Source organism: Serinus canaria, chromosome 2 (assembly GCF_022539315.1).
Source record: "Serinus canaria isolate serCan28SL12 chromosome 2, serCan2020, whole genome shotgun sequence".
NCBI lineage: Eukaryota > Metazoa > Chordata > Aves > Passeriformes > Fringillidae > Serinus > Serinus canaria.
The window spans coordinates 13,513,095-13,526,319 of record NC_066315.1 but is presented as its reverse complement, the minus strand read 5'-3'; the positions used below and the strand labels follow the sequence as shown (position 1 = coordinate 13,526,319).

Sequence of the window (13,225 nt, the reverse complement as noted above, 5' to 3'; positions counted from 1 at the left end):
AATCAGTAAGTATCACTATTATTTCCAATAGGATAGCAGTCTATTTTTCTGTCAGTTTTACCTCTATTATCTTCAGATGTCTGGATTCTAATGAAAGATAAATTGACAACCAAGCTAGGTAGCATATCCATTTTGCTGTCATTGTTTATGCCAAGACAATCCATGAACTTTTTTACAAGAACACTAAACAGGTGTTTCATAAGACTAGAACTGAAATGCACAAAATTCTTTCAATCCCCTTTAAAAAATCGATTTAAAAGATAGCTGTGAGATCCATATGTAGAAAAAGTTGTCTGAAAATGACACAATTAGCCCTCCTACTGATGTAATGTGCATTTGTGAAATATTTAAGTTCTCTGCAACCAGCACCATGTTTCTTTTTGGTGCTAAACAAAGTTGCTCCAACAGCCTGTTCATCTATTACCTTCCCTGGATAAGGTCCTACTTCTCTCTGTGTGATAGTGCAGTAGTTCAGACTTAAGAATTGATCCAGGTTGAAAGAAACTTAATGGCTCTTCCCACCAAAGTTAAAAAAAAAAAAAAACCCAAAAAAACCCAAAAAACAATGGACATTTTGAGATACAGAGAATAGATGACTCAGGCATTCTGACAGCAGCAAAGAGTCTGGATTTCAAGTTTATGTTCTTTCATATTTGATGAAATCATAAATTCTGACTTGTGTGGCCTTCTTATAGATTGCTTTTGGTCTCAGCATTTGAAATTAAATGGGTTCACATCAGGCATTGTTCCAAATTTAAGGAGAACTGCTTTTAGTCAAAGTGAGCACTTTTGTGGCACAGGTTGGTCTGGCCTCAAGTAACAAACACGGTACCCCAGCCCTGCTGCAGTAAGAACACAACACAAGGCTCTTTTCATTCCCTTCCTCTTCCAGCCCCCCAGAGAGCTGCAGCAAGAGCCAAATCTGGTTAGTCATCTTTGTATCACCAAGGTCTAGGGCACTCTGGCTCTTATACCTCTGATACACTTTATTATGAGTGAAGTGGTATAAATAGTAGTAAATTCTTAGTTAAACATTTCAAAGCATTTATGGCTTACTTGAAAACCAAAAAAAACCCTCTTTGTCCAAATCCAGGCTGTAAGAGTTCATGGAAATTCTGTTTGTTTACAGGTAACTCACTCCAGTGGTTTCTATTATTTAACACTCTCATTTAAATTTTTTTCCTGTTTGTACTAAGACTTCTACTTTCAACAATATTTTTGAGGTGCTGCTAACATCCTAAGAGCCATTTCTGGCTTTTTGAGTATACAAGGCAAAACTGTAGTTTCTTCCAAAGGTTTCAGCAGAGTAATTCTCAGTAGTTCAACACTTGCCTGTTCATTTGATTGTGTTACTAGTCTAACAAATATTTTTAATTGACAAGAGAAAATGTATCTTTTAATGAACGAGCATAACAATAGCGTACATAATGGATGAGATCTTAAAGCAGAATTAATTATGGGAAGAGAAACTCCTATCTAAAAACCCAGAACAGACACATAATAGATATACAAAAACAAAGGGAGGGAAACAGAACTCAAAACAGGAAGGGGGTGTTCAGTACTTCAACAATGGAAATGTAGGATGAAAACTGAAAACTTGCACAAGCAATAATGATAATTGAAGATTCCGTATTTTTTCCACTAGATTGCAATTTAGATAGCTGGGTTAAATAAGTCCTGTGAAGCAAACTAAAGAACTAAATGCTTAAAGGCAAAAGCTTTGCAAATAAATATGAGTCATCTCTTATGAAGTCAGAGATAAGAGTTATTTGTTTTTTTAAAAAACACAGGAAATCAATACGCAGGTTCTCTCTATGCCTTGAATAAGACTGAGTGTCTGACCTGTGTAGACCTATCACCGATCCTGACACACACATCCTCCAATTCTTCAATCACAATGAGTTATGTGACATTAATTTAGGTTTTTTATGTTTATTTAGCACACTGAGTAGATTCTCACAAAAAAAAAAAAAAAAAAGAACAAACTTAAGCCATAAAAATGGGTAAATACATTACATAACTTCAGAATATATGGGTAGTTAAGTATACACATCCAATTTAAAATTTACTGCAGAATAATCCCATGTAACACTACTTTGTAAAATACTGATCAGTAAAAAGACATACGATGGTCAAACACCCATAGTAACAAAGTTTATGGCTTACGCATTTATTGCATTTTAACATGATTAACCCTGAGCCGACGGGCCCTGCGCTTCCGGCAAAGGACGTGCTCACACCTACAGCACGAACCCAACATGACTCAGGATATTTGCACGTAATCCCATGGAAGCGAGCGGGGAAACAAGCACGTCCCTCCCGCTTGTTGCCTCTTGGCAATTTCTGATTTACTTAGCCAAATAAATGTAAAATACTATGTCATACCATGAATGACTGATGCAAGGAACGTGCTTTTACTAAGCAGAATTACAAAACAACCTGCGGGCAGCACTTCGGCGGGGCGGCCTTTGGGCAGGTTCCCGTGTCCCTCAAGGCTCCGGCACCGCCCAGGGGACAACCAGGGGTTGTGCCGCGTCCCTTCCCTAGGTCAATGCGGGGACAACCAGGGCTGGACCCTGCGGGGGAGCCCAGCCAACCGCCCTTATCGGTGGGGCCCGGCCGGCGCAGCGAGCGGCCGGCACCGCCCCGCTATCGCCCGTCCGGAGCGCGGTGCAGGGAGCGCGGCGGGCCCGCGGCTCCCCCGGCTGTTACCGGCCACCCCCGCCCCCGGCAGCGCGGGGCCGCCCCGCCCGTACCGCGGCACGTCCCGCCCCGGCCAATGGGCGGCGCCGGCGGGGGCCCCGCGGCGGCGGTTGGTCAGCGCCGCGGCCGTTGCGCCCCGCGGCCGCCCGGCACCGCCGCCCGCGCGCGGCTCCGCCTCCTGCCGCGGCCGCTGGCGCTGGGAGGCCCCACAGACGCCATTTCCTCGGCGCCCCCGCGGCGGCGCGGCTGCATCAGCGCTGACGTGAGGACGACGTGCGGCTCCGCCCGGCCCGGTCCCCCCCACCCCCTGTGACGGGGGCAGCACGTACAGGGCGGCGGGTGAGTGCGGGAGGGGGCGGGGACACGTGTGCGCGCAGCCCGACCCCCCGCGGGCCGGGAGCGGGGCAGCGCGGAGGGCAGCGGGCGGCGCGGGGAGCAGGGCAGGGACGGGCAGGGCAGGGCAGGGCAGGCGGGGGGCGCTGTGCCGCGCTTGGCTCAGCCCCGTCGCGGGAGCGCGCGGGAGGCGGCGGGAGCGCGTCCCCGTCGGCAGCCGGGAGCGCGCTGCGCTCAGGGACGGCCGCGCAGAGCCCGCACGGCGCTGTGGGGCGGCCCCGAGGCGGCTGCGCATCCCGGGAATTCCGGAAGGGCTGCGCGGAGCGCCGGCTCCGCTGCCGCCCGGGAGCCACGGCCCTCGCCGGGCTCCTGCAGGCGGTGGCTCCAGCGCTTCCTCGGGCCACCGGCTCGGCTAGCCCGGCGTTGCGGCTCAGAGCGGGGGCAGCTCTTGCCCGCTGCGGGCAGAGCGCCCCGGACGGCCCGTCCTGGGGTCTCCGAAAGGCTGCCCCGGCCGAGGGGAGCGGGGGTGCCCAGTAGCGTTTGCCCCTCAGTCCGTTACTCCCGGTTATAACCTTGCCCACAGGGCTTTCGGAGCTAGGTCAGAACAAGACGGGACGGATCACAGTGGGCTTCGTCACTCCGAAGTCTTGCATGAAACTTTTGTCTGCATCCCCCACTGGTGTGATAGCATCATTTTTGGTGCTGAGCGCTGCCGCGTGTTAGGTGATTCCACGGGGACTGTTGCTTGACTGATCTTCTGGCCTACCCAGGGGCTGGTTGGGTCCCTCTGAAGGGGGGCGTGTGTCCGCTCACGGCCGGCTCCGCGCTGCATTGTCAGCATGGTTGGGCTGGCAGGTGCCTAGTGGCCCGGTAGCACTGCCTGTGCTCAGAGTAATGGCACGTTGGGGTTTTAAGATTTTGGGGTCTAGGGTTTAACTGAGGTGTTCGAGGAAGAAAATAGGGAAATAAGAGTGTAGGAAACTCAAGAACCTTAGTGGTGAAGCTTCTGGTGATACTGAAAATTTGCTCTTCAAAATTGGGTCTGTTTACTGTTGCATATTTTAATTGACTGACTTCTGTGATCACCTTATCAGCTGGTGTCCTTCATGCCACCAGGGTGGTAAAACAGTTATTACAGAGCTGATACAAAACACAGTGTCTGAAACAAGTGTATTCTGAGAGTTTCCACACTCACTGTGGGGTCATCAATAAATGCAAAACAGGTGTTTGTAAATTGACATTCTTGATTTCTAGTAACCCCTGTGAATAAAGGCTTCAAATTGATTTGGAGCAAGGGCTGAAATATATTTTTTAGCCCCTTGCGATTGATTTCCTTTATATCAAACTACATTTGTAAGCAGTCCCTGATGTATAAAAGATGGTTGAAATAAAAAAGTTGTTTTTAAAAATGTCTCTGGGTATTTATTTAGACAGTCAGACTCTTCCAGTTATGCAAAATACTGTAGCAATCTGCTTTTGCAGGATAATTTCTATTGACCAATAGGCATAAAATATTATGTTGATATGCAGTTATGTAAAACAAATGGGAGTACTGGGAGGATTGAAAGGATTTCTTGTGCTCTTTGTTGCAAAAGAAAGTGTCTTGTTAGGGATGCTTTCCTTCATCTCTTACCTATGGGCAAAAATAAAAGAATTCACACAATTAGCTGTAAATTGCTTTGAATTTTCTAGGAAAAATTTTTCTGTTTCCTTTTACCTGATTCCGTGTGTCAGATTTCTCCTGTCAGGGGTGGTTCATGTGATCTCAGTTCAAGAAGCTTTTGATGGTCACTGTATGCATCATCTTAATCAGTGTTTATCTGCTACTGATCACTGACCTGCTGTCCATCAGTCTCAGTGACTACAGTAAACATGTGCTTATATTTACTGAAATGTTGCAGGTTTGGTAAGAGATAAACTTCTGCCAGATTCTGAAGATCTCTTTGCAATGTTGTAGGAAGAAGCAGGTATCTTTGCTTCATTATGGAAAACTATTTTTGTCCCATTTCTATGTGTGCGCAGAGGTGTAACTTGTTTATTAATTTAAAAATCCAGACTAGTATTTAAAATTATTGTTCTTTATAAGTAACTAAGATAAAAAAATATAAGAAAAAGATGTATTAATAATGAGTATAAGACTAAAATTTGTATATAATTAGTCATTCAATGAAGAAAAACATCTTGTAATTTTAAACAGGACCCAAGACCACTTACTTTAAACTATTTGCTTATATTCTTTTAAAAATAGGAGGAAGGTTATATAAACTTTTAAGTGTGATGTGTATTGCTACTGCTAGACTTTTATAAAGGATTTTAAGGGCTTGGCAGAAAATTCTGTTTTTCTTTCTTGGAAACTTAATAGCAATGAATATGTTAGAGTTTGCTGACAATGCAGACTGATTGAGTGTGATATGTGTGGGAACTTTTTTCTGAATTGGATTAGTGACGGTTTCATGTCACAGTCTGTATTGCTGGTGTTTTAGAAAAGCATAGTTATAGTATTGCTCAGTATTTTTTCTTTGTATGTATTAAAAACATTAAAAGTTTGATGTATTCATGTTGACGTGATATGTAGTACAGGAAATAAAAACCCTGCACAATTCAGGTTATGAAAGTGCTCTGAAGACCGTGACAACCTAGTCTGAAATTCAGGAGTTCCTTGGCGTGCCTGGTCTTGAGCTGTGTACAAGCCCACTGGCAGAGCTCAGTGCCACCACTGACCCTGTGGGCTCAAATGACTGCAGCTGACCTGCTCCTGCCAGCTCAGTGATCCCATGGTTGTGTCTATCAGTCCTAATCTTGTAACATGTCTGAATTGTGATACTAATGTGCTCATTTGTCTTAAGTCATCATTTTACTGAAGTTTTATGTCAAGATAGCTCGTGTATCTTTTAAAATTACTCATATACTTCATTATTTTTGTTTTGTTTTTTTTTTTTTAGGCTGTGATTGGATCTTTATTTTTGGATGTTGTTTTAAGTCAAGTCACTATTTGGTCACAGAGGTTGTCAAAAAGAAGCAGGTTTGAGCTTATCTAGGAAAAGTATTTTACTGTGGTTCAGAGTAGTGATTGCATTTTATGGCAGTCAAATTTTCAGACTTCACCCTAATAAATATTTCAATTAAGCAGTCATTTGTATTGAGAGTCAGAATATACACTATTATAGGTGGAAAATCTATATAAATTCTGGAGTTTTTCAAGTATATCATAAATCTTAATTGTTTGTCACTCCACTGACATGTATTGTTCTTGCTGTTGTTTTTCTAATTAAAGATAAATAATCAAAAAATACACTCCTTTCTCTGAACTGCATTTTGCAAAATATGAGGAATAACTTTGTTAGATTTTCTGTTGCACTGATGCTCTTTTTGTAGCTTTTTGCTAACATAGTGCAGCACTGCAAATGAAAGGTCTTGGGAGAAAAATCCTGATAAAGTAGTAAAAGTAAATACATTTTTATACTGTTCTGCAATCAGTGAGAAATTAAGCTAAAAATAAGGAACTAAATTTTTTCCAAGATGAAAAATTACACTTTCTGGGTAAAATTTCTGTGAAATGCATTCAGTGGGAATAAAAGTACTTGGGTTTTTTGTTGTTTGTTTTTGGTTTTTTGTGTTTTTTTCAACAATAGGTTTTCTGTGACAGATGGCTCTGGATACAAAAATACTTCAGGGCCTTCATAAAGTGAATTAATTCTGACTATATTTCCATTTTTAGGAAGAGATTACAATGAATATGTTGCCAGTACCTAGGCATTATTTATTCTTCCTTGGTGTGTGAGCTATTCTGAAGCTTATTCTTACTTGAACCACATAAACCTTTCATATTTGAGACTTTATGGGTGACCCTAGTTTACAAAGGAAGAACTTTTTTCCCCTACTTTATTATTGTTATTATATTGCATATATATAAAACCAGAATATTTTAATTAGATAACATCTTATAGAAAATTAAGGTGAAAAGCTTGGTGAAAACATTTTCCCCAGAGCTGTTAGACTTTGGTGAATTTCAGCCGATATTTGATTAGATTGTATCTAAACAAAAAGGTAATTAGTGGTAACTAGTAAGAGAAAAAAGTAGAAAGATTTTAGTTGTAAAATAACTCCCTATGGTTCTAATCTGAATTAATTGATACTGGCATAGTGTATGTAACTTCTCTGAGCAGAAATACTCATGTAAACCCATAAAATGTTAAATTGTTTTGCAGCTTCACTACCATTGGCTATAGTACTGTTAAATCTGGTCAGTAGAGCACCATTTGAGGCATATGAGCTAGAAATATGCTTCTCTGCATCATTTGACTTGGTATCTTTTCATACTTTCATGCCTTTATTTTGGGCAAAATTTTGATTTTTAAAAAACTAATAAAAATTATTCTCTTCAAAGATTGTGGAATGTTCTGTAAACTAGTGCCACAAAAGGAGTTTGGTTTACATTTAATTTGATTTAATGTAGCAGGGACTGAATTCCAGAGCCTCGGAGTCAGGTGGGTAGCTGTCCTTGCCTGCCTCTTGCATCTCTCAGTCTAAGTCCTGAGAAGAAACCAAAGTAACTATCAGAAATAATTGAACTTTGGCCTCAGTGAGGCTTGTCATCCCCTAGTTATGGAAACTGAACCTGGGGAGCCGAGATTTGCTGCCTTTTCAATCTCTCAACTAATATCATGTCTTCCTTTTGAGGCTGTCAGTGGTTGTGTAAGTAGGGTGTAGGTGGGAGCGTGCCTGCAGGGCGCCCTGCCTGCCTCTGCCTGACCCTATCCTGTCTCTGCTCTGTTTGTAAACTGACCTGTTGCCATGGCAATGTTTGACATCACCTGTTCAATGTTGCACCTTCAGTGCAGGGTTTGGTAGGAGAGAAAGGGAGCCGAAGAGATCCAAGCTCTTGTTTTAAAACTCACACCTTCCGTTATGACTAAGTGTGCCAAGAAATATCGAAAAGGAGCTGTCAGGTAATTGCATTTTTATATAGCAGATTTGGAAGTTTTCTCTACAAAGTTTAAACTCTTAGTTTAAGTTGAGGGTCAGCAAGTTCTTAGTTTTCAATGAAATCTATCCTACTTTTAAATCTGTAAAGTGAGAAGAATTGTTGTGGCTCCTGAGCCATGAGTAGTTTATAGAGAATTTAAGTGGAGATGCCAGCAGGGAGGGAGTAGGCATCTTGAAAGGTTCAAGAGGGCTGTAGCAGCCCATGAGGCTGAAGGGGCCTTCTGTGGGCAGCACTGCTAGCACTGCATGGGACCCTGGGACTCTGCTTGTCCCTTCCTGGGAACCATCTCCAGAACTGCCTCTCCCTGCAGCTTTCCAAAATACTTGTTTTAGAGCTCCTGGCTATATGAGTGAATATTTTAATACAGGGGAATGAAGAAAGGACTTCATTTTGACAGAAAGATACTTATTTTCTGTCTTCTCCAAATATAAAATAGTTTGGAATTATTCTCCCTAGCTGCCTGATATACCTCCCTGTATTGAGTTATTTAAATGTGTATATACTTACTTCTAGACTGATGACCATGGAAATGGTTGAACAGGATGACAATGCAGTGGATTCTCTGACAGAGAGAAGTGCTGGTCACCTTCAGAATCAGCCAGGCCAGAATCAGATTTCCTCAGGATCTGAGGTAAGTTGAAGTGTGGAAAGATGAGAGGAATCAATGAAGTGATATTCAGAGCTGCTATGATTTTTAAACAATCAATTTCTATGGTATTCTCATGTTTTATAAGTCTTGGTATTAAATAGGAAAAATATAGCAAAGGTATACTGGAAGATATGCCTTTAGTAGTTAACAAAGGACTAATATAACATCGGGTCTGTTAAAAAGTAGCATTTTTAGGAGCCCTTTCAGACAAGACGGATCAGTAGACAAAGGGATTTTTTCCTTTCACTTTCACAAGGTGATTGTTATAGTCATGGGATACAGTCTTAAGGAATTGATGTGGCTACAAGATCAAACATATCTAAACCATTTGTGTATCTTGAAGTTGTGTTGTATAACAAAAATGAAAACATGAATAAAAATAGCCATTGTTATCTCCTAGTTCCAGTTTTTGTACAGAGTGTGTTTAATCTAATTGCAAATACATTTTTAATGTGTGCTTGTTTCGTTTCATCCCTGTGTATCCAATAACGGTGTCTGGACTTCTAAAAGCATACATTACATGTTTTCAATGGATTATTGTTTGGTTGTAAATGGATAGAAGATTATATAGTAACAATTCTCAAACATTAAAAATATGTACTGTAATATTCAGCACTTGAGAGAAATCGTGTTCCTGACGGTACTAAGATTTATAGCTTCAGAAAAGCGTCTGGACCACTTAAAAGGATTTTCAAAAGCCCTTTGTTAAATAAAAGAACTGATTTTAAAAAAAGCCTTACCAAATTTTTTCATCATTGGAAGTTTGAAGTTATTTGCTAAGATTTGATGCCATGTATTTGTTATGTTAGATACTTGATCTACATTATAAATACATTTTTAAAACTGAAAGCATCTGCTCTTTTTGTCAGATCTTCAGACACAAAGTAGAGCGTAAAATATTTATCAACCTTTTTTTGTTGGTTTTGATGCATGCAGCATTGGGAATATTGCTTGTTCAGTTTTTTTCTTTTTTTTCTTTAAGAATTTTATTTGGTTTGCTTTGTTGATGTCATCCCCTCATTTCTTCTTTCGCAGTTCTGTTCAAATTTTCGTAGGATGATTGATGTGTAAAATCTATTGGCTTGTGAAATAGTCTCTGGAGAAGACATCTGTTATTGCTTTCTCTTGAGCTAAAAGTGGCTACTGGGGATATTTCTCCTCAGAGACACCTTCGGCTCGCAAGCAGTTACTATTAAGCACTCGAGATAGGCCCATGCAAAGCAGAACTCAGTTTACCTCTAGTAGAAAAGTCCAGGCGATAGTGAAGAGGAAGAGAGTGTGTTCTGCCGGAGAGTTAAATCCAGAGTTTATTCCAAGGTATTACAGTTCCGAATCTCAGTACTGCTCTGAACAGACCCCGACCGCATGGCCGCAACGCCTTTTAAGCTCACAGGAAGGTGGGGGGGGAGGACAGGTGAGCTACCAACCAGGTGGGAGGGGGAGGGTCTCAGGGAACAATGACATCTGGACAGGCCAATGACCGCAGGCCTGAAGGGCATCTTTTGAACTTCTGCCAATCTCATGATGCCCTTCCTGAAATGTAGATCTTAATACAGTAATCCGGAACTGGGCAGGAGACAGGCAAGGAGGAAGTAGTCACAGCTGAGGGGAAGAACCTAGCTTTACACCACAACAATCTGTGAATTCTGTCACTTGGGATTTTTAGTGTTGATCCAGAGACAAAGGTATCCCTGATGCTGTAGGAGAGTTTTTGCACTCTTATATTGTGCAATGTATCACACTTTTTATGTTTGTCTGCATTTAATGCTTGAGTACTGTGTGTGAAGGTTCAGCTCTATGGGGTATGGGTCTCATACCTTCCAGTTAAAATGAATAACTCTGAAGTATTGATGAATCTCCTTCAGTTAATACTGAACCAAAACTTAAACCTCAGTTTGAAGGCTGGGTGTAACAGTCTGGAGTGGAGTCCCTGGTTTTGGTTGGACATCTCAGAGAGCTGTCCTGGAGCTGGCAGAGCTGCTTGGCGCAAGTGGCTGGAGCTGGTGTCCCTCTGCTGGGCTCGAGACAAGCAGGGTTGGTGCTGCTGTCCCTCTCAGGCTCCCAGACAAGCAGGGTTGGTGCTGCTGTCCCTCTGCTGGGCTCCCAGACAAGCAGGGTTGGTGCTGCTGTCCCTCTCAGGCTCCCAGACAAGCGGGGTTGGTGCTGCTGTCCCTCTCAGGCTCCCAGACAAGCAGGGTTGGTGCTGCTGTCCCTCTCCTGAGCTCCCAGACAAGCAGGGTTGGTGCTGCTGTCCCTCTGCTGGGCTCCCAGACAAGCAGGGTTGGTGCTGCTGTCCCTCTGCTGGGCTCCCAGACAAGCAGGGTTGGTGCTGCTGTCCCTCTCAGGCTCCCAGACAAGCAGGGTTGGTGCTGCTGTCCCTCTCAGGCTCCCAGACAAGCAGGGTTGGTGCTGCTGTCCCTCTCAGGCTCCCAGACAAGCGGGGTTGGTGCTGCTGTCCCTCTCAGGCTCCCAGACAAGCAGGGTTGGTGCTGCTGTCCCTCTCAGGCTCCCAGACAAGCAGGGTTGGTGCTGCTGTCCCTCTCAGGCTCCCAGACAAGCGGGGTTGGTGCTGCTGTCCCTCTCAGGCTCCCAGACAAGCGGGGTTGGTGCTGCTGTCCCTCTCCGAGGGCTCCGGGCCTGTGCCCATCTCCTCAGCCGCTGGCTCCTGGGGCCTGCAGCCCTCACATGCCCTCAGTGCCTTCAGGCTGCTGTGCCCCAGCATTTGTTGTGGTGAAGCTGCCCAGACAGAGCACTTCCTGCTGACAGGCCTTGTGAGACACTCCTTTGGCTTAAGATGAGTAGGATTTTCTTAGCCTGTGTTCCTACCTGGCTGGCTTGGAAGGTGAGGCGCTTTGTCATGGAGAGCTTGGCCTGGGTGTTGAGGGGTAAAAGCGTGCTGGAGGCCCCTGTATGGGACATTTGACCAGTTTTGTGGTGGTCCAGATGGGAAGTTTGTGTGTTTCTGAGGAATTCATGGCTGTGCCTGTGTCTTTTGACTGTTACAGAGGAGCACAGACCTCTTCTCCCTCTTTGGCCTGTGGAGGAATGCATTTTAAGAGATGTCATCTACTACAAGTAACTAAAGCATCTTGTGCCAACTTCCAGTTGTCTCTCCTACTAATTTTTTTTGCAAATATGCAGAAATAGTAGAAAATAATGACTTGATTCTTACTGAGATTGAAAATGCCTGGCCACTGAAACTGAGGGCTCCTTTTCAAATATCTCCAAGAGAGTGGGGAGATGGCAGCTTTGTGTTTTTTCTAACAAAATATTTGTTCAACCTTGGTTTTGGTCAGTCAAAAGTAGAAGTAAAATTAAATTAAAAGTAAAACATTTTAATACACTGTCTTTTAATTTATGGTTTTCTGTGTATTATCAAAGAATTGTAGAAGGGTCAAGCTTGGGAGGAACCTTTTAAGATTATCTAGTCTGACCTGTGTGTGCAAGCAGTGTCAGCCAGAACTGTGTCTGCCTGGGATGTAAATGTCTCCAAGGATGGAGTCTCTAGAACCTCTCTGGGCATCTGTCCCAGCAGGTGACTGCCCTTCCAGTAAAACAGGTGGAGTTTTTATGTCCAGATGCAATGTATTGGTTTTTAATGTGCTTGATATTTAATTGAATTATGGCTTTGGCCAGGGAGGGACTAGTAAAGTGCTGAGGGATATGGCTACATAGGAGGTGGACACCTTTTTTTTTCTTCTTCCTGGGGGGCAGCTGACTTATTTTCCCCTACTCTATAGGCTTTTTAAAGAAATATCTCCCATTTAGTTTTAAAAGGATGGACCAGCTACTTCAGAAGATGATAATCTTTAGAGGACAGAGATTGTTTTGTGCTGAAGCATTTTTAATGTCTCCCCTGTTGGGAAAGAGAGGAGACATTAAGAATGTGTGGGGTGGAGCACTGTGGTGTGATGGGATGACCTCCAATGCTATGGAGGACCTATTATACATGATTTGTACAGGAAAAAATAGTGTTTGCATTTTTTTTTTTTTTAGTTTGCGTCATAGATACTGCTTTATTCTCCTGCAGTTTTTTGCTGCTGAAAGTAAAGTTACTTTTTCTACTAAAGCAAAAATGAGTAAATTTGAAACTAGCAAAGATGAGATGCACTTTTTGTCCATTAAATGGTTGTTTTTTAAAATAAAATGTTGTACTGTAGAATCAGTTTATAGTTGCATTTCTTGCATCTGTCACTTTTAGCCAGTTGATTAATTGACATGGTAATATTTTCTGATCCAGCTACCAGAAGTTAAATTATTGGTGGCTGTTGTTATAAGCTGTTGAAGATGTGCCAAACACCTGTACAAAAGCTTGATGTCTTTGAGGGAAGAGCAGAGGTGTGAGATGGAAAATTTCTCAACCTGTTTTGAGATGAGCTCCATGGGTGTCTCACATGCCCAGATCATCTGTTGCTATATATAGATCTGTACTTACAAGGAAGTAAACTTGTATTGGAATATTCTGATAGTGTTGATGGTAGTCAAACTTACATCTTGGAAGATTTAAATCTGTAATGGTATTCAAAGAGAAAGTAGATGTTCCTTTTGCAGGA

General features: G+C 42.9%; 1 protein-coding gene across 9 annotated transcripts in view; it reads left to right on the top strand.

Annotated features, from left to right (window-relative positions):
- The first annotated feature begins 2,774 nt into the window (after positions 1-2,774).
- Positions 2,775-13,225, top strand: part of CREM (cAMP responsive element modulator) — a 36,907-nt gene continuing 26,456 nt past the window's right edge. For 4 of the 9 annotated variants that reach the window (XM_050970441.1, XM_050970436.1, XM_050970438.1 and 1 more), the window contains exons 1-3: positions 2,775-3,042; positions 7,873-7,985; positions 8,537-8,654. In XM_050970441.1, coding sequence (XP_050826398.1) covers positions 7,945-7,985; positions 8,537-8,654 — 159 coding nt within the window. In that variant the 5' untranslated portion in view covers positions 2,775-3,042; positions 7,873-7,944. Of the gene's footprint in view, positions 3,043-7,872; positions 7,986-8,536; positions 8,655-13,225 lie in introns of those variants that run through there. The other 5 variants (XM_050970440.1, XM_050970435.1, XM_050970437.1 and 2 more) reach the window with 4 other exon arrangements.